Source organism: Sceloporus occidentalis, unplaced genomic scaffold (genome assembly GCF_023333645.1).
Source record: "Sceloporus occidentalis isolate IW3139 unplaced genomic scaffold, rSceOcc1.0.p SCAF_29, whole genome shotgun sequence".
Taxonomy (NCBI): Eukaryota; Metazoa; Chordata; class Lepidosauria; order Squamata; family Phrynosomatidae; genus Sceloporus; species Sceloporus occidentalis.
The window spans coordinates 834258-855255 of record NW_028317009.1 but is presented as its reverse complement, the minus strand read 5'-3'; the positions used below and the strand labels follow the sequence as shown (position 1 = coordinate 855255).

The window sequence follows — 20998 nt, the reverse complement described above, 5'->3', positions numbered from 1 at the left end:
CCTCAGTCAGTGTCTGGCCGCTCTAGCGGGCGCGCGCCTTGTGACGTCAGAGCGGCAGCGGAGAGACAGAGACGGGAGCTGGAAGTGGTAGAGTGATACCGACGGATTGAACGACAGCGCGAGAGACACTGCCCGACCGCACCGTCACCCGCTCGCTCACTCACTCGCTCACCCGGATACAAAACCAAACAATACACCTCCCCAAGCCAGCTACCTTCTCAACCGGGGCCAGGCAGCATCAATCTCCCCCCCACCCCCTTACCCGCTGGGATCAGGACCCGGGACCCCCCTCCCCCCCGCCCGCTCCCGTTGGACCCGGGACCCCCCGAGCAGTCATGGGCTGCACCCTGAGCGCGGAGGAGAGAGCTGCGCTGGAGAGGAGCAAACAGATCGAGAAAAACCTGAAGGAGGATGGGATCACCGCGGCCAAAGATGTCAAGCTCCTGCTACTGGGTGAGCTGAGCATGCTATTTACCCCTCCGGGTGCGCGATCTGCCCCTGCAATAGATGCACGGGGGGGGGCAGCTGTCCGGCCATGTTACCTGTCAAATACCAGAATGCCCCCTGAGGGCTGCCCCGGGCTGGGGATGTATTGGGATGAATAACCCCCGCCCCCCCCCCCCCCGATAATGGCTGTATCTTGGGGTGTCTGTTCTGTGTGCCATCCTGTATCACTGCAAAACATGTCATACCGGCATATCCATGTCTATATAGATATATAGATATAGTGAGTGTATGCTTCCTATAATGTATGCATGCTGGAAGCCAGATCTGTCAGTTGCACAGGATCGCATTGTGTATGTTCTGTCTGTCCATCCCTGCTCCTCTGTCTATATGTGATCCGATCTAGAAGAGCTGTGTGGCTGCTGCTGATGCACTAGGACTCCATTCCCCCTGTGCTCCCCAGCTCTAGCAGGAAGGCAGTCACAATATGGATTATGATCAATGTGTTTTTATACATACACCTTAAACCCGTGTATTCTGCGCATGATCTATGTGATGTGTGTGTGTGTAACATGCATGTGTCAATGTGTGAATATGTATAGGTCTCATTTTTCTCTCTGACCCTACAGGGGCCGGGGAATCTGGGAAAAGCACCATTGTGAAGCAGATGAAGTAAGTGCACTCCCCCCACCCCCTTCTCCTGTGCTGAGTGTGAGCCGCCATGTTTGGAGCTGCCTGGCTCTGTGCACTGATTGCAGGGAGCTGTTCACAGCTTGTGGTGCTGAATGCAGGCCCCCCAGTAATGCGGATCTGCTGCCCCCCCCCCCCCCCCTGCTACCGACCTGACCTTAATTCATTACAGATCGGTCTGGTTGCTGTTCATCAGATAAATGTGATCTATAGCTCATGGGTGCAGCTTTGCTCTTAACCCTTTCCTGAGTAGATGGGGAGCCCTTGGCACCCAGTGGGTTAAATGTGGCAAACTGTGATTAGTGCCCCGTCACTAATTACTCTGCTGCTTGGCACTGACACACGATCATTCCCCTGTAGTGTGACAGAGTAGCTGAAATAATTACATCTCTCAGGGAGCTGGATGCAGCCGGGCGCCATAACTGTTCCCTGGGTGCGGGGATTTAAATGCCAGGGAGAGCTGTAGCGTGGGCCTTGGGTATTAGGGCACTGATCGGTATGAGGGTGGGGGTCGTTGTGGGGGGGGGCGTGCAGAATATGCGATAAGGATTTGATCAGCATAGGGGTGCAGGGGTGTGTGTGGGAAGGGGATAATCCGCATGGGGGAGGGGTACAGGGTGTGTTGATAAGGGATGAATAGGATGGTGGGCAGGGTGTGCTGTAGGGGGTGGTCAGCATGAGAGTTTGCTATTGGAGGAGGTATATTAAGGGGTGGGTAGATTAGGAGATGACTGGAGAGAGAGGGGGGCTTTAGTGCAAAAATGTAGATCGAATCAGATCAGCAGATGGTCGGTGCTTTTCACTAAGGGCTGTTAGATGATAAATACCCGGTTGCTGTATAGAAGCCATACCCTGCTATAGCACCCACTGATATTGTATGCCCCGGGGGTCCATATACCGAGGCTGAGGGGGATTCACCCGATTATCATCCAGTGCCTGTACCCGTGTCCATGTTCATTTTCTAGGCCTTATTAAAGATGTCTTGTGAATGCAGACCCTTCTTTAGGTCTTCACAAATCCTGCCAATTTCTTTTGGGTGAAAAAAGGGGGGAAAACGTGCAAATCAAATATATTTATTAATGAATTCGCATATTGCACCGATCATACGTGTACTCGCCTATTTCTATTATATATTTTATATTTATATGTGTGTATACTGTTTGATCAGATGAGTGCTGAAGCCGGTTCAGATGGCGCTTTGTATTGTGTATAATGGGCGGTGGGGGGCTGGCGCTTTGTTCATTGTGAGCGGGGAGTTGACGGTGATTACCGATGAAGAGAAGTCGATTCTCCTCCTTGTTCCTCTCCCGTTACGTTGTTGCCTGTGTTCGGGTCCATCAAACACCGCACCGTTCCCACGCTCCCGGCCGGGGCTGTATTCAGGCGGTTCAGGAGCTGGACAGCGCCCAGCCGGGATTCGGAAGCATTCGGGGCGGAGTCTGCGCGCTCGGCTCCCTTCGGCTTTCGGGATTGGAACGTAGAGTTAAATGCCTTTCGTAAAGAATCGGCAATCTCCGGCCGCCATTACAGCGGTTGCTCTCGCTTCCTAGGGCTCAGTTCCGTTTGCTTGCTGGAGATGAGAGCGCTACAGTATCGCACCCTGCTTCCTGCACATCGCCAGTCATTTAGCGGCGAAAATCTGTTAAGAAGAAGATATATTGGGAATGTAGGAATATGCTTGAGTGTGGATATGACTCTCTGACAGTGCCGTTCAGCCTTTGGACTGTGATTCACATCATCCTCACCATGATCTCAGTTGGTTGATGTAGTGCAGCAGCTTCTGCTTTTATCTTATCTGGCTTTACAGGAAGAACAGTAAAGATAAACAGTTGCATTAACACTTGATACCATGAATAGCTGGACGATAGAAAATCCACCGTAATATACTGTAGTTTCGTCCAAATTGAAAAAATCTTGTATGTTTGCCAGATCTGCAGCCAATTTAAGCTGGTGAACTGTTGTATTTGATGCATTCTGCAATCCGAACAGGTACGGTGTTGTACTGGTCATATCTGCCAAAACCTGCCTTCGGTGAATCAATTACATTGGCCATTCATGGTTGCCCTGTACAAAATTAAGTGGTCCCAGACTCAGCCTGATTAAATGTTGGTGTATAAAAGCTGGCAAACACAAACTTGTGCACACTGGATAAGACGGGTCCTGTTATTATTAGAAATGCCACTATTATTAACTCGCCATTCCACAAACCCCTTTCTATATTGAGGAACTCTTCATGAACACACTTTATCATTTGGCATACCTCTTAGAATAAAGTAAGAATTTATTATTATTATTATTATTATTATTTTGATACATTGACTGTTACAGTTGGAGTTTGTAACATGTCACTTACATGTTTTTGTCATATGCTGACATCCCCTTATCGGAGGCTAGGCCCAGGCTCCTGAAAACATTGTGGTCACCCTTACTGTCCGAGCTGCCCCCTTACAGGTATCTAAATGCCCACTTCCATCGCGAGCAGCCCTTGCGCTGTCCAGAACAGTGTTTGCTTTCTAGATCTTCAACCATAGAGTGGTTACATGTAATTCCCATATTGTATATTTTGTCTTCCCTGTAATCTGGATTAAAATCCGCAAAAAGGGGCATTTAAAAAAAAAAAAAAAAAAAAAAAAGGAGGTTCCCTTAATTTTTTCTATGCATGTTGTATGAGTTTTATTTCATGGAAGCCGGTATGAAAGGTAAATATGAAAGCCCTTTGTGCGTGTAATAAATTAACTGGGGAGGGGATAACTCCTAAATCCCCATTTTTGTGGCATATGGTGGGTTGACAATCGTTTCTAATACATGTGTAGGTTAAGTGGGATTATTCATTTCTCGTATAAAATAACACTCATCATCCTGTTTTGTGCCGGAACAGCAAAATGGCCAACTACGTTTTACTGGTAATCGGGGATATTTCCTATACGTCGCTTTCAATAAACCCTTCTTGCTTCTCGGGTGTGTTGCGTTAATGCGTGATGGTGATGCATTCCGGAGTGATTGATCCTCGAGTTCTGTGTGTGAAGAGCTAGATTTTTTTTTTCTGTGTTGGCTCAATAAAGAGGTATTAAGGCGTAAGCTTGATCTAGAATTATAGAAGGTCAGTTTCTTATGAAGATGCATAAAAGCTATCTTTCTGATTGTAATCGTAATGGCGCCTTTTGGGAATGCCCAGTAAAGACCCCTATCCCTTAAACGTGAATTCAGTTTCTTTTGCTGGGTAAAAGGAATGATTTAATAAAGAAATAGGGTAATGTTTTATTGGGCGAGTTGATTATAGGGCTGATGTTCTGCCTTCCGTTTGGGAAGCTCCTCATTCCTCTTCCCTTTATTGCGTTGGACACGTTTGCCTTGTGTCCCTCGTGTAACGGGCTATGCTTGAAGCCCGAGTCCCGTTAAGTTGACAGTATGCCGATGGCCTGCGAAATGTTAGGTGGGCAGTAACGCACTTGGATACGCGCATCAAATCTCTGGTGAACGAGAGTGACAATTAAGTACCGTGAGTGCAATTTGTGCAATTATCTAGTGACAAGTCTGAACAAGAGCATGGAAATCAATGTTAACATAATCAGGCATTTTGTGGAAAGTAACGTCCGCATAAAATGCTTTGCGCCCGCTTAACTGGCCACCTGGCATGCCGGCTATCTACTCGTGGCCGGAGAGGGGCTTCCCAAAGATGCGGAGACGCGAGTCACGCTAATATCATTAGCGTGTGCTGCTGAATGTGCGTGGCGTGAGCTTGTAAGCTTTTAAAGGGAGCTGTCGCTCTGCCACTTAACTCTGTGGCATACGAGAGCAGCTACGCGATCCTCGGTCTATGAGTAACCGTTTACTTGCCCACAGGGATGAGCGACTCGGTATTATATCTTCAAGGAGGCTTCCAGTAGTTGGAATGTTAATGTATAGCGAGTAATGCTAATGTATATGTTTGCATCTGGCCCCAATCTGTAGTTAATGTAATACAGGGTTTGTTTCTGATCCCTTTACTAGCCATGGCACCGCTGCCGAGAGGGCCTGTAGGAAAGAGTCTGCAGTGTGCCCGGCTAATGAGGGCTTTTTGGCAGCAGATGCATTATCGCGTGTATATTAGTGTTCTTTCAGCTGGCTCGTGTAACGGATGATTATATTCTTGGAAGCGATGCTGAACGTACCAGAGGGAGACATCCATTGGTAGTCTTATATCAACATTTGCTTAGCATCTCGGAGTGATCGCTTGCCCTGAGTGTTGAGTGCAGCACTGTGTCCTCGGGACAGCGACAGCCCTCGGTGTGAGCCGTTGCGTTGACTGGCGGCGCGTTATTTTTGGGAAGTAGGCTAACGTACATATCAACATATAGCTGACAGTGTGTTTTTGGGATACACTCGCCAGGGCTGCACAGTTCCTTATTGCTGACGCATGGCAGTTTAGCACCAGCAGCGCTATCCGCGTTCCATTATACATGTGGTCACAGCTGGCAGTGTGACACTTCTGCATTTGCACTTGGCAATTAGTATGTACACATTGTTGTAATTATGATATCCGTCACTGATTTTGTGCAACAAATAAGCTTCGCTATTTGACTAATGATGCAACGCGGTTACGTAATAACCAAAAAAATACCCTGTAATATTTGCAGTCAATTTTGATATCGTATGCCTTTTTCCGCAAACTATTTTTCTCTTTCGTCCGCCTCTCTATTATTGTCTACCGTGACGAGCCTGCCCCAATATCGACCCGTCTGTGAAATTAGATGGGTGCTCCACGCGGAACGTCCTACTCGATTGCAGCGCAAGGCTGAGAACTGCTCTGCCGCCCCATCCCAAAAATCTACAGTGATCGAGAAGGACCTTATGCAGACGTATCCACCAGAAATCCACCGCTACTGGATTGTACGGCTAATGTCCGTGTTTTTGCCAAGTTGTAGGATCAAGGGCCGTTTACCTACTGTTGGTGTGAGAGCCCTGATACGACACGCATAGTGACGGCTGATGTTTGGCTGTGATGCTGTATAGGTGTAACCATTGCAGCGTTGCTTTGTGTTGGCTCTTCAGCCCTTGGGTCATCGGTACGATGGTCCGGAGTTCCCATTGTATTCACACTCTACTATATATGTTTATGAAGTCAATGCTGAATTTTAATCCATTCCGTTCAGTTTAAAAACCTAGGATGAGTTATATTTCCAGCAATCAGTGCCCACCATATGTACTACATAACTATATTAACCATATTATCCATTTAAAAGTAAGCGTCCCGTAATCATTACGCTCTCCACCAGCCATTTAGACGTAGTATTGATCTGTTTGATTGCTTCAACCCAGAAAAGGCTCTGTTGATAAAACAGATAATACACTAAATTGCCTTGGGCTCCGATATCGTTGGGTAAGCGTTTTTCTCAATAGCCCTGACCACTGTGCTGGCGCAACTAGTTTATGTAGGACTTAGGAGCTAGGTTGACAATCTTAGGAGCCAATAAATATTATCATAAAGTAGCACGGAGTGTTAAGACACAGCGATAAAATTTTAGGGGCTATTTCAAGAACTCGAGCTACCCGTCGGCTACCTCTGGTTTAGTCTTTTAGGAGTGAACAAGATCTGCAGCATATTGAATGTCTGCTCCATAAATTATACACAAGTGGAGCTGTACGCGATTTTCTGCCTCGTTTCCCAGCAGTTTATCACTCAACATGTCTGCGTTGGCATGAATATCATCTCGTGCAACTTGGTATGCAAAAGCTTAACCGTCGAAATAAAGGGAGGCACATTCCTTTGGTAGGGGTATTCTGCCACTTGGCATTTCTCCTAAACCGGTGATGAAAAGCTGAAAATTGGCAAATTCTTTCTGTAGTAGCCATGCTGTGAATACAGGGCTTTTTAGTAAAATTCTCAATGGGTCTGCCCTTCAGGTTTTACAGCGTTTCAAAGCCTAGGAAACCAGAAATATACACTATATTAGGTACGTGCACACACTCGAGTGTATATATTTATGTATATATAATCTATAGAGTGCATGTGGTTATTAATATCTGTAATGATGAAGCTGGATATAATGAACCATTATGGGCACCAGCCATGCCAATCTGTACACAAAGTATAAACCGGCTTCTTGTTGGATGCTGCAGCCATGCCAACCATGTTCTCCTGAATCTTTTTATTTTCTGTGGTCATTTGCTATTTCCTCCAGTTATTTTCCCTGAAGACACATTTCATTAACTCTTTGTAGCCGCACTGACTAGCAGAGATGCCATCTGCGGCAGTGGCGATGGCCGTGTGCCCTGTAGTTGGGCACACACAGATGGTCTTTTTGGTCAGTGTGTGCACATATCGTGGGATGGCTTCTGGTGGATGTCATACACTCGACAGACATGCCAGCATACTTATGCCGCGTGCTGTGGTCCCTTGGATGTCTCCTTCCCCTGAATAATTACATATTCATAATTCCAAAGAGTTATAGCAGGCTTTAGTGATACTCTGTGCAGACTCATCATTGACTAGTAGCTGGTGTATATAAAAGACTTCTGATAACTTGGACTTTGTTACTTTTGAGAATTGGCTCAGCAATCTGCCTGTCTGTGCGCAAAGAATCCTAGCTTTCTTTATTGCTCCGAGCATGTTGGTTTAACACAGATGAATTTCTGTCTGGGTCAGGAGTCTGATATTACACGCAGCAGAATACAGATGGGCCACCCACATCAGCTAACAATCCGGAAAGAATCTGCTCCTCTTCCTCCGGGCAAAAAAAGTCTTTCACCGCATAGAAGATACGAAAGAATGAACTAACACAAAAGATGTCGGCTCGGGCAATATCAGCCCAGAGAGCAAAGGGTTAAGGCCGCTCTATACGAATTACAGAAGAAAAGTGTGTGGCCCTCCAGCTGTTGGTGGTCTACGACTGCCATGATGCTCTGCCAACATCGTCACTTCAACAGCTTCAGGCTTCAAGCTGAAGTGTCTGTTTTTCCAATGCTCTTGAACTACAGTTCCCATGATGCTTGGTATTGTTGGCAGAGCATCATGGAGGTTGTAGTCTAACAGACACAGCACAAGTCTGATTCATTCCCTTTGTATTTGTGATGGAGCCGTATAAAATACGGGGCCCGAGGGCAGAGGGCACGCGGTTCTATACACCTTTCGATTGTTACCGTTATTTGTGTGTTCACTGATTCCTTTTTGTGTCGCACCCAATGGAGTTGGCGCAAGTAAGTGGGTAAAACACACCAAGTGCCTTTTACAATTTTAAACCCCAGGTCCCTTTCCCTGCCATTATTATTAGTAAGGATCCAAGAGCTATTACGTCGAGCCATAATCACATTAAGTATTATTATTACAGAACATGTTCTGGTTTTAAAGGTGCTATTCCACTTAGACAAGTCATTAATTGCCATTTCTAATATGTTAAATACATAAACCTTAGTAGATCTTATCCCATAGAAGCAACACATGCCTTTTCAGTATCTATGGTAACAAGCTATTAGTGCCTGTTTCGTGTCACATGACAACTGTTTTTTGGCAAGAAAATATAAATAGGGCAAAACGTTCTTCAAATTATTTATGCGGAGGGTTGTGCATTAAATCACGTTAAGAAGTCTCCATTTAGTACTAAAGGTGTGAAATTCCGTAATTCTAACATGGAGGCAAACATTTCATTCTGTTTTATAGCTGTAACAATAACGATGGGGATAATCAAGAACCTTGCAGATCACCTTAATCTTTATTAGTCTGAATAACATAATTTTGTGTCATCAACAAGTTAAGCTAATAAAACTTGTACAATGTCCTCGAAAATGTCCTCCCATCTGCCACGGGCTACGTTTGCATTCTGGTTTATGTATGACCATAAACCTGTAACAGGAGGCTGTCTGGAGGTAAGTAACAGGGCAGCACAAACCAGCCTCATTCCTTTGCTCCTGTTCACCAGCCATTCTCTAGAACGCTCTGCACAAAGCTTGGAGTCGTTGGCTTTACAAATTAGGTTTGTTGTTGTAGGATGAGAAGTTATCAGAGCAACAATACAAAGACCACATGTCGCCGGTCAAATGATGTCAGACCGCAGTTCTCTAAATATGAGAAAGCTTGAGCGGGTTCAGCAGAATGTTGATCGTGGTATGGTATACGAGTCCACCGTTGACCCATTGGCCTTTGTGTAAACCTCCGCAGAAACGAAGCCATAAATGAGATCCAGAGGGGATAGATAAATGGCTTTTATAAAGACACAATTGCTCCCTACATAAATGAATTTTATAGATACATTTGAAATACGTCCTCCAGTCCACACCTACCCCCTCTCCCTGATCGGCCGTTCATCTTTATGCTTTGACATTTATGTGGTTTGTTTTAGAAAACAGCATTTTTCTCATGCTTTGTATTTTTGTACATAAAATAGCTTTATATAGATATATATATATATAATATGAATTTAGTTATATGTTTTTGTTTCTTTTGGTGCACAAAAAGCAAATGTTGATTTTTTATTTTATTTATTTGTTATTATCTTGATAAATTTCCTCCAACGGTAACATGCGATCGGTTTCCTGAGCGATAAAGTGTGAATAAGATCTTGAACAGAGTGCCCTGTCATGTGCTGATAAATAGGGTGTGATTGAGGTTTTTTTTAAAACAGACTTCTGGTACAGGCTTCAGAAGCATGTCATTTACTTGTAGAGGGTGAAGACAGAAAATGAAGGGTTGGTGAATGTCTTGGCATCCGCTCATCCTTCAAAAAGATAGTGTGGTTTTGATCCAGTCATATGCTTTCCTCAAGACTGCACCTATGGGGGAAATAGAAGAAGCTTTTGTTCTGTTTTCTCTTTCCGTTAAAGGAGAAGTTCCACCATAAATGAAAATGGGTGGATTTTATCAGCCAGCTTTACAGTTGACACAGGCATATGAAGCTCAGAAACTCAGGCCTTCGGAGAGACGCATACAGAAACATACCGACAACAGTAGCAGACATTTGCAAGCATTGAAAGCATTGGTGGTCAATTACGGACCTATGAATCTCAAGTGCGAGTCCAAATGAAACCTCACAGTCTGGTTGAAAGGTTTTTTGTAACCAAATCTGTACATTTAAAAAAAATAATATACTATGCATCAGACAATCGTGTAGAAGGACTTACTGACCTGTCACCTCCTTCTAAAATATATACAACCATAATAAATATATCTCATTCCCAAACCACCCCAACATTTGCTCATCACCACTTTCTCATCACCACCACCACTGGGGTGAAGGATCAGGGATGCTTCGCTGCCATTTGGCGCTGGCTCCCTGTTAGCCCTGTGTTATCGGAGTGGCTCGCTGTTCTCTTCTCCAAGTTGGTCGGTTTAATACAAATCCATTGAAAATTCATAAAAAGCTCCACAGTGCCCTATGGTCAGTGTGAACCGATGATTCCTGAAAAAATGCGTAACATTACATTTATCTGATCACATCCAAACTGCTACGCGCTACCTATTCGTGTGCTTTACTACCAAATATGTTCTCATTTTAGTGAAGGCTTCCCTTTTAAGACAATCCTGTGCATATGATGAAAAAATATGACAATGTTATGGGTGGTGAATTTATTTCTGGTTGGACAGTCAATAAAACCGCAGTGGGGATGTAGATCATTTCCACATTAAGAATATATTGATTTGCGAGTTAAATTTCTGCTGATCCAGTTCTATGTATAGACATCCTGCATCAAGATTACTGGGACGTTCCGGGACGATATTAATATTCCGAGCAGACTTCTCTGTGTATCCCTTTATTCCTCAAGTCCAAACCACTGATTTCATTTGTTTTTGGGCACTGAACTGACCGGCGTGTTACGTGAAAAATGATACTGGCTCGTGCGTTTCACTTGAATCAAGTGTGGATCTTTGTAAAGGTTGGACTTGATGGATCATTGTTCTTCCAAACAGTTGAGATTGAAAAGAAAATATGTACGCTGATCTCTATTGCTACAGGTTTGGAGTCGTGAAATAACCAAGGTTATCTGTTTAAAAATATATATTTTGGTAGAGCCTTTTAAATGTAAGCGTGACACCGGCGCATGGCAACCGATGAGATGTTGCTGATGCTTGGCTCATTCCAATGGCTGCTATGGAGATAAGACCACTTCTAAACCGTTGCATCTTCATTGCTTTCTACAAATAACCCCCAATTTAAAAGGACAGGGTCCTGGGCAGGATAGGTATGATGAGGGTTGACAGAGCTTGGTCAGGATGGAGCTGCCCATATTTACCTACTTGCATTCTTCCCAGGTTTGATAATATCTTTATTGGATCACCCCCACCTTCTCTTTTACCTATACTAAAGGTGTTTGAAAAGCATACATTGCCCCCTCCCGGAAGGGGAGTCACACATATATCTGCTCATGGATCTCCTACAGATTAGAAATATGGAGGCTCTGCCTGATATCATCCTTATCTACGAACGATTACAGGGGACGCGCGGCTCTGGGTATTTGGTCTCTGGAGGGGAATGGCTTGATGCGTTGTAAATGAGTTTGATAATTTGCCATTGTTTGGTTTGTTACACAGTGAGCACACCTGAGCTCCGCATCTGATGTCTTAACCTGCGTGTGTGAACTACCCTGCTGCCTGGGCTCAGTCCCTTTGTCTGAATCATGGGTGTGCCGGCGGCTCGTCTCTCTCGCTCCAGTACTCTGTTCCAGTATAGGGCCGAACGAAATGCTTGTGGTGTTGGAGGCAGACAGCGGGCTGATCGAAGTATTTTGGTGAACTCCACCTCCCATGATACGCAGCCGTTGTCTAGCTGGACAAAGACATGTACCGGGGCTTGTTTAACAGCTCAGAATCTGTCTTTTCACCACCCGGGACTCAACCCGGAATTCATGCGCTGAGGTTATACATGTAAAGTGGTTGGAATATAAGAACTAAGAATTTGACGGCAGATAAGAACCATTCAGCCTGTTATTCATCTTGCTTACCCCATGCATGTTCAAATTCTCACTGTTCAAGCCTCTACCACTTCTGCTGGGAGACTGTTCCGCTCCTATTTTGATGCAAAGTTATCCCCATAGCAACCAGAAGAACGATCCAGCCAGCAGTAATCACCCATTGGTTGCCACGGTGGTTAGACCTCTTATCGTACTTTGGACCAGAATCAATTTTTATATATATATAACTGTATATGCGAGTCCGTCTGTCGCGTGTTCTGAGCTTGTTGGGTTTTGACGGTCAGGTTGGAAGCAAGCAAGGCCGACATATGTTTCTTTGTTTAAAACCTATGTGTAGTGGTCAGTGACTAATAAGCATTAGTCATAATTTACGGTTTCATTAAATGGACTCTTTTATGCAAACATCTCCTATAGCAACAGTCAGGTTTCATCTCACTTCACTATTCGTTATGAAGGGCCAACACCAGGGGGTTCCTCCAGCAGAAAGGGCTGCGTTGGCCCTGTATTATGTATAATTCAATGGACGAGGAGACTTTGGAGGAATCTCACTGGTTTGCCAAGAGACCCTTTAGCTGTTTTAAAAAGATGGTTGTGTGTCAGTGATGTAACAGTGAGATATTTCTTAACAAATGTGCTTTAAAAGGGGGCACGCCGGTGACTGTTGTGCGATCCAGATGGATGGACGTTACCGAAGCAGTGTGCAGTGTTTATATACTCATCCAGCTGTGTTATGGCTCCATATCATGGGGAATAAACTGTTTTATTACCCCCTGTCATCCTGCGACAGCAGAGCAGGGGTTATATAAATAGAAATGGAATATATTTGCAAGATCTATGAAACACCTATTTGTTTTAGTACAGTTTATTCATATATTCGGAGCACATGAAATATGAACATGATTTCACCTTTAACTGCGGACACATATGGAAACTTCCTGGTAAAAGGGACCTATGGTTACCCTATGCGAAAGGCATACGAGATGCCCATAGGGCGAATGTAGCTGATGTAGATGATGCATATACATTCCATCTAACTTACATTGGCAATAACTAAACCTGATCTGCTCATTTTCTGCAGAAGGCATATGACGATCATCTCATTTTTTCTCAGAATATGCAGAAGGGGCAAAGCATATTTTGTGGGCATTTTTCCCCCTCTGATAAGTCAGTTTTGCTTGAATAATCCGGACCGGCTACAGAGACCGGAGCAGCTGTGTAGAATATAACAGCTCTTGTGTCATTTGGAATACGATCCAGGCCAGGATTAGAACAGACTCTCTCTTGTTGAGATTTGCTCAGTGCAATATGTCTTCGCTGACCTATTTTCCTCATTCGCATCCTCTCCAGGGACTTACGGGAGGGGGGGATGTCCGTGCTAATAGCCATGTTAACTCTTCCAGACCTGGGCACTTTAGGCATTGACCAGGGAAGGGAAGCTGCGACCCTAGTGGCTGGATCGAGCTTGCCCTCTGATCCAATCACAGCACAGCCTTTTAACGGCAAGAAATGGAATGTTGGAAGGTGAAATAACCTGTGTTGTATGATGTGATGTTTAAGCTCGATCTGGCCATATGGTGAGGTGAGGATGATGTTTTAGTTACTAATTTTTCTCTTCTTCCCAACTTGAAAAATCAATATAAAATCCGAATGGATTGGAGACGGTCATTTATGTTCAGGTAGCAACCATCTTGCTTTCTAAGCATGTATCCTATAGGGCAACATTCACGATAACATAGATCGTAACATACAATCCAGGTGCAAACAAACTTGTCCCCCCAAATAATTTGTAGATTTAATGGTAAAATGCAAGCTTCCTCAGCTGCCATCTGCTACAAAGGTGCTGTGGTCTATACCAGGCGTATTATTTTGCTTTCTTTACTATGCGTCAGAAGGTGGTCAGTGCACAAGGCAGTTGATAGGAGAAAGTAGATGAAGGGGCAATCACCATAGCGACTAATGGAATGTTCCAACTCATTTCACGACTTTTCACCAAAACAGCCCTTTGTACATGTCCTCTTGTATATCGATCATTGTCTCGCACTTTGTCCTTGCCTTTAATACTCCTTTTTTATGAAGCCTTTTTGTTATCTTTGCCTTTCTGTCAAGCAGAATCCATCCTAATGCTGTTACTGTTATAAACCAGAGATTCTTCGCTCTGTTCCTCTAACCCCTGCAAGCACAGACATGCATTCCTTAACTTGTCTTAACGGCTTTGCAGAATCTTGCATTCTCTTTCTAGCTGCCAAGAGATCAGTTCATGAATAGACCGAATACATGAAATCCAAGTTCGCAGGGTTTAGCTTTTAGTCAGTCTCACATTTTGTTAATGGCCATAATGAGACATATCATTAGAGATCAATATAAAACAGACACGAAAAATGGAAAGGGAGTTATGACCATTAGCCCTGAATGAGGACGTGCCCAGCCTCCCTTATGATATGTAAATGTCAATGGCGATGTAACCTGGCTGCAAAATTATTGCTGTCATATCCATGCAGTCATATATAATGAACTCAGTCATCATAGATCTTGGGACAATTACAATAATTGCTTTGAAGTTGTGTGACTTTAGTTCATAGAGTGCTCGTACTACCATTGTTCTTAAGTATCCTGGGTGTGGCTGGATCCAAGTGACTTGGTGACATGTGGATCAAGCCTAAGGGCTTCCTTCTTCTGAACTTGCATCCCTTCTCCATTCTCCTTCTTGTAAGTCTGCAGAACGTGACAATGGAATAGATAACTTGATGTCCTATCAGACTCCATCCTCAGCTGATGCCTCTGCCGACATCACGTGTTATCATGGTACGCCTAGCCCATGTTACATGGGGATGTCTTAATGTCATGCCCGGTACACTTAACTCTGCCCAGTTTTCACATACAATGTTCCCAGTTTGGGCATGTTACACCGGCAGATGGCAGCTTTTATGAAATTAGGGATATTGGGTCAATACAGCACCAACCAATTGCGTTAAGACAGAGTTGTCCATATGCAATTCAGAATTTTAGCTTGGTACGCATTTTGTTCTCAAGAGCCATTCAAAAATAGTTCTTAGCCACGGATAGTCATTGGGCCACCAGTTGGATGATGATGGTCACAGTATGAGCCCATATATTCTAGAAGTTTATAGAGTGCATGCTTAGTTATACTGAGCAACCTGAACTATTCATAAAACTGTAAATTTGAATGTGAGCAGAAATTGGTATATTATGCACAGTCGGCACAATATGGTAACCTGAGTGTGTGCGAAATGCTTGGTGCTCATTAGGAGGAGAGCAATAAGAGACTGGCTTTGGAGAACATGTTCTCCTCTTAGAAGTGTAAGGAGCGTGAACAGAATATGAATTCCTACAACTAGTGCCATTCATTATCATTTGATTAGGCTACCTGATATGTAAAACAGAAGACGGGGAAGTTCATCCATTATAATGTAAAAGTGAGGGTTACTGGCAATGGGAAAGTTAAAGGTGAGGAATTGAGAGAATTGTGTTGGGTACTTGGAGTGTGAAAATGGCTGTGTGGGTTGATTATGTGAGGTCATGTGGAGCGCGCGGAGCATGTCTATGGTAAGCAACAATGTAATTACAAGCAGCCTAGCAACTCTAAATGCCTACGACGTGCTGCAGAAAATACAGAATTGAATATATTTCAAGGGCCTCACACAGAAACAGTGTTTTGGACGAGTGTGGATTGCTTATTAGTTGAAGTATGGGAAATTAATGAAATATAACATTTGTAACCTTAGATTTTAACCCTCTGGGTATTATTACTGCCTCTCGCTTATATAGGCAGGGAGCTGCCTTGCTGAGTAGCATTCACATGTTAATGGCAATTGTTACCGTGGTTTATTTGTCAGAAAGTCCTGCTACCTGACTCATTTTGGAGCATCTTCCAGATACAGTAGAATAGGGTATTCATCCGTGTCACTTTTCAGATGGCTAAGTGACCAATACTTCTCATAAAGCTGATCAATTCTGCAGGATGTTGAGTTAGCATCAACTTCTTGTTTGGATGATGAAGGCAAGGATATTAAACTATTTGAGAAATAAGGGGATAGTAAAGCTCAAGGATCTGTTTCAGATATTAGGCAGGGATCTTGATTTCCGTAGTGATTGACTTGAGGTGTTACTGTTACTTTAAAGTGGCATGGAGTGAGTAGATTGCTCCGAAGATTAAGGAGCGAGTGTGATGGGTGTATGCTGGACATTGTAATCCGACCGAGGAGGTGGTTTTAGTCTGTTTTGGATCCGTGCCACTTGTGTAAACAGGCCCGGTAATTCTATCATGTGATGTGATATAATCGTTTGTAGAATGTTGAATAAACCAAATAATTTTGAGGGCTCAAAGGCTTTTAATGTCTTAACTGCTCCTTTCTTTAACCATTTTGTGGCCTGTGTAACACAAAGGGTATTCTCCTGCCTCCTCCTTGACAGATTCCACTTCCTTCCTGGTCAAGAAATCTACATGGATACCACCAGGACTATATGGGTTATTTAAGCACTGTAACACAGTTTTTAGAACTGAAGTCTTCTGTATATGGCACGCAACTTAGAATTAGATTTGAGATGGTGCTGTTGGAGGATCTGGTGTTCTGCATATGCTACAATAAATGATTGGTTGTCGCGATTCTTAATTGATCACGTCATGGTTCACCCATCTAACATTGACAGACTTTCCATGTTTGGAAATCCCTCTTATCCAGTTAATTTGTCACATTGGTCCAAAGTTCCTGTCCGTAAGTGCCTTCATGTCATAGGAAATTAGAAGAAGAAAGATATTATGGAACATTAATAACAAATTGCTGTCATTCTCACCTCTTGAAAAATAAACATTAAAATGATGTAGACTTCATTAATTGCCCCCATGAGATTTCATGTCCAGAGAGATCAAGCTGAGAGGTTCAGCTTCCTGTCTGGGGCTGTTTCCCTGGTGCTTCTTGTTGGCTGTTTTGACATCACAGGGCCCTATGTGGCCAATAAAACTCTGCAGCTGCCGACTATCCAGACAAGCCGAGTGTAAGGGAAAACACAGTGGTCCTGAGGATTTTATAAGGAAGGAAGGTTTTATGTATAGGTTTCACTGGAAGCCATTACAGGCTGCAGGAGGTCTCATTGCTAGAGGACCATAGAGTTCTTTCTTGGGTATGTAGGAGAGGATCAGTTGAAGATGGTGGGTCACTCCTATCAGTATTTAATAATCTCCCTTTGGTCCATGGTTTGGCGATACAGATGATAATAGTTCAGAAGAGACATCACTAGCTCACCCTCTTGCAGAAACGTATTATTAAACTGAGTACTTTGAAGAAACACTTTAGTATACCCAGAAAGCACTGCTCCCCTTGAACTTTTGACTTTTTCTCCTTTTTAGCAACAATATTGGCTTTGCCATCTTGCTATTATTGTGAAAGAGGAAAATTTATTCTGAGAAACAATCTACAACTACAATTTGTGCTGTACCATCAAACCAATACATTATTTCTCGAATTACCCCAGCTGGTACCCTGCAACCTCTATATACTTCAGGCAAGATGAAAGGGTGCATGTCCTCCTCAGAGAAATTAGCTATGGGACATTCTTACATACTTCTCTTTTTCACAGTCACTTCATGTACACACCAGAGGCACTCTTGAGTTACATAGTTTTGTGTTACATAGTCGTGACATAACCAGTGAGTGCATTCACATACTTTGCGCTCTCGCTGTTTGTCTTGTTCTTTCTCTTGGACTCTCTCTCTTTTGCACTCTTGCTTTTTCTCTATTTTCTGTTCCCCTTTTCTTTTGCTCTTTATCTCTCTCTCTCTCCCCCCCTCTGTTGCTCTTTATCTCTATCCCTCTCTCTCTTTTCCCTCTCGCTCCTTTTTTTGTTTTTCTCCCTTTTCCTTCCTCACTTTCTTTCTCTATATATACATTTATTTTCCTTCTATATAACATCTTAAAAAAATGGTAACCACAAACAGCTACAGAAAAATCATATGTTGCAAGAAAAGCTCCCTTATCAAAAGTATCAAACATGGTACTATAGTATTAAAATGAGTGCTCTCTATCAGCAACATTGGACAGCTGTTGAAAACTCCTGACCATTTGCTTTGCTTCTGTTCTCTCCCATGTATCATCTTCTGCTACAGTACATATATCACAGCAGGTAATAGATCAGGCATGGTTACATTTTATTTGTTTTTTTTATATTTTTGTGGTTTTATATTTCAGTCTTGGAAATAAGACAGTTGGTCTTTGTGATAGCACCGCTGGCTTAAGAAAAGTTGGAGAAGCAGGAATACATGATACTTCTCTTCATACGTCTCCTCTCCGTACATCTCTTAATATTTTTTAATCATTACTTCATAGAAAAGCTAATGGTTGCAGACATTACTTCCGGGCTTTGGGTATAAATCCCATTTCACATGTTTGTTGAGCCAATAATATTTTTGTACTAATATCAAGAACCTCTGCTGCTCAGAAGCTGATCACTTGATATTAGGTTGATTTCCTATTTAATATGTTTTCATATTTCCGTGCATCTTCTATTCAAGCACCTCTTTTTTAACAATATATCCGTTATTATTCTTAACAATATATTTACATTATTACTCTTTTTAATAGAACAATTCCCTAATCAAGCCTTTGATCCCAACGCAGCAATGCCTCCCCAGGCGTGCGAGTTAAATAACACACAAACGGATGATTCACATCAAGCTGTAAAGAATAGAAGAGAAACATACAGATTTAGAAACATAATTCCAGGCTTTCTTCTCTGAGAGCTGAATAATAAGTTCTGTCTGCGTATTTAGTGAGTATTGCAGCTTGAATGCCTGTTAACCTACTTGCTTCTTTCATCGGTGGTAAAAGCTAAACTTGAGCAGCACCTTGAGGTGCTTTGGACCAAGTTCTTCATGATACAAATTAGGTCTTATAAGTTCAAGGTTTAATTGTTTCTCGAGTATTCCTTGGAGTTATTGCATTTAAGGCCAAACCTCCATATCACATTGGATTCATTTAGTTTTCTGCAAGGAGCCAAGCTGTGTAATTGACATGCGAAAGATACAAAGGTGGCCGTTGTTCACGGTCCTTCCTCTCTCCTATTATAAGGCCTTATTGTCATGTCAAATGCTTATTGGAGTACATTGTGCACGGACTCCAGTACCTTTTACTGCATGCAAATGGCATAGTAGTTCTTCAGTCTCGTTTAACGCCTCCCCCAGCTGCCCCCCTGGAAGCAGGGAGCATACCCCGGTATGCATCTCACACATGCTTGGTAGAAATCCCATTCTCGTCTATTGGGGCTAAGCTTCTCTGCTGTTCCTATTAGCATCCAACAAAAAAACATTGGAGTCCATGCAAAGTGGGCTCCAACATAAATTAAAAATACAATTTTGGGGAATAGAAAAGAGAATCTTGTTCCTCTTTAACATCAGTAAATGAGAAGGTATGGTAGGAGCTGCCCCCATACTGCTCATAGACTACAATTCCCATAATCCTTTACTTGATCATTCGAGTTGTATTTAATCTTGAGCTAAAAAACCCAGGTTGCTGGTCTATGTTCTCCAGGGAGCTTCTGCAATCAGAGTACTTGTGTTTTATTGTTTTATGAGACACCTGCCAGATTGTAACCTGGGAATTCCTTCCTAACTCTTAACTTGTTCCCACTGGCAGGGAAGATGACGCTAGGGATATAGTTTATCCCCCCGAGAGCTGTAAATTGTGCCTTAGATCAGGGTATCAAGGTCTACAGGGACGCATCATATCACATCAACAACACATGCTCAATCATGTCTATGCGACACATACTCATTCCTAGGAGGTGGTTTTCCATGTGCTTGTTTGCCTGTTACATGCAATTGACACATGATCGCTTGGGGGCACATGTTTGTTGCCTAGATCATATATAACTTAGAATAAGTGGGTGATCTTTTTATAGAAAGTAAACCCGATTCTAGTAGATGGTGGCAAGGTAATTAGTTAAACAAAAAAACAAACTCCCGGTTGGATACCACTAAATTCTGGACGGTATCCTGTTTCTCTGTTGATTTACAATTATTGCCTGTGACACATTGATTCCAACCCATCTCTTACTTGTGACATGATACAGTTCAGTGGAGTGGTACAATGGCAAATTAGAGACATTTAATTGCTACCACCCCCCCTATTGTACGATCCGTAAATGTGTGGGTCTCGTTCTTCTACAGCGTATCATGTTTTAAAACTTAGACTAGTAAATGCTTTAAAAAGCCAACAGCCAGTAACCATAAAGATTCCAAAATATGTTAAGTGTGTTGCCAATTTTTGCAGCGAATAAATGCACTGGCTACATTGGCACTCTATACGTATACGACACCCCGACATCCACCAATCATATTGCTTGATTGCACCGATTTTTCCACATTTTCAACAAATAATAATCCAGATCAAGTCTGCTCATATGAGGAAGACATCCAAATATATACTATTAATTAATGAGGACATTGTTCAGCAGTATGTCAGATATATTTATGGCGGCCAATAGTAGTTAAGAGGTCGGAGCAGATGGATCAGTTTTAGCTTTTTGTTTGTTTTTTTTTTCTTCTTCTGCAAAATGAAGACCTTTAATCTGGTAGAAGCAAAGACAGACAAAGGAATGTATTGGAAGCTGCAGTGATTTTTTAGATAACAGTAATTAATGTTCTAATTCAGTTTGTGACAAGGGGTGGCGTGATTGAGGATTCAGATTAATGGTGGTAGCCCCACTGTTGGCCAGATGCCACAGAATAGTCCTGTTTACGGCTGGGTTGACTGTTTGCGTGCCTTTTAAATGAATCACATTCCTAATACTGTGAGGATCATGGAAGTTCATGTCTGGTGTCCCCCCTAGAAGCCTGCAGCCTGCTACCGATGTCGGGAAGCTCTGAGATCAGCCTCACAGCACTGACAAAAAAAATATAGATTTCATTTCACGGGAGGAAGGCATTCAAAGATGTTTATTACCTTCTATAAAACCACACGCTACCCTGGAG

The 20998-nt window shown here is 43.0% G+C and overlaps 1 protein-coding gene across 3 annotated transcripts in view; it reads left to right on the top strand.

The window, feature by feature from the left end:
* Nucleotides 1–335: 335 nt before the first annotated feature.
* LOC149299084 (guanine nucleotide-binding protein G(o) subunit alpha) overlaps nt 336–20998 on the top strand; it is a 61190-nt gene continuing 40527 nt past the window's right edge. For all 3 annotated transcript variants that reach the window (XM_089486530.1, XM_089486529.1, XM_089486531.1), the window contains exons 1-2: nt 336–453; nt 1074–1116. In XM_089486530.1, coding sequence (XP_089342656.1) covers nt 336–453; nt 1074–1116 — 161 coding nt within the window. The remainder of the gene's footprint in view (nt 454–1073; nt 1117–20998) is intronic.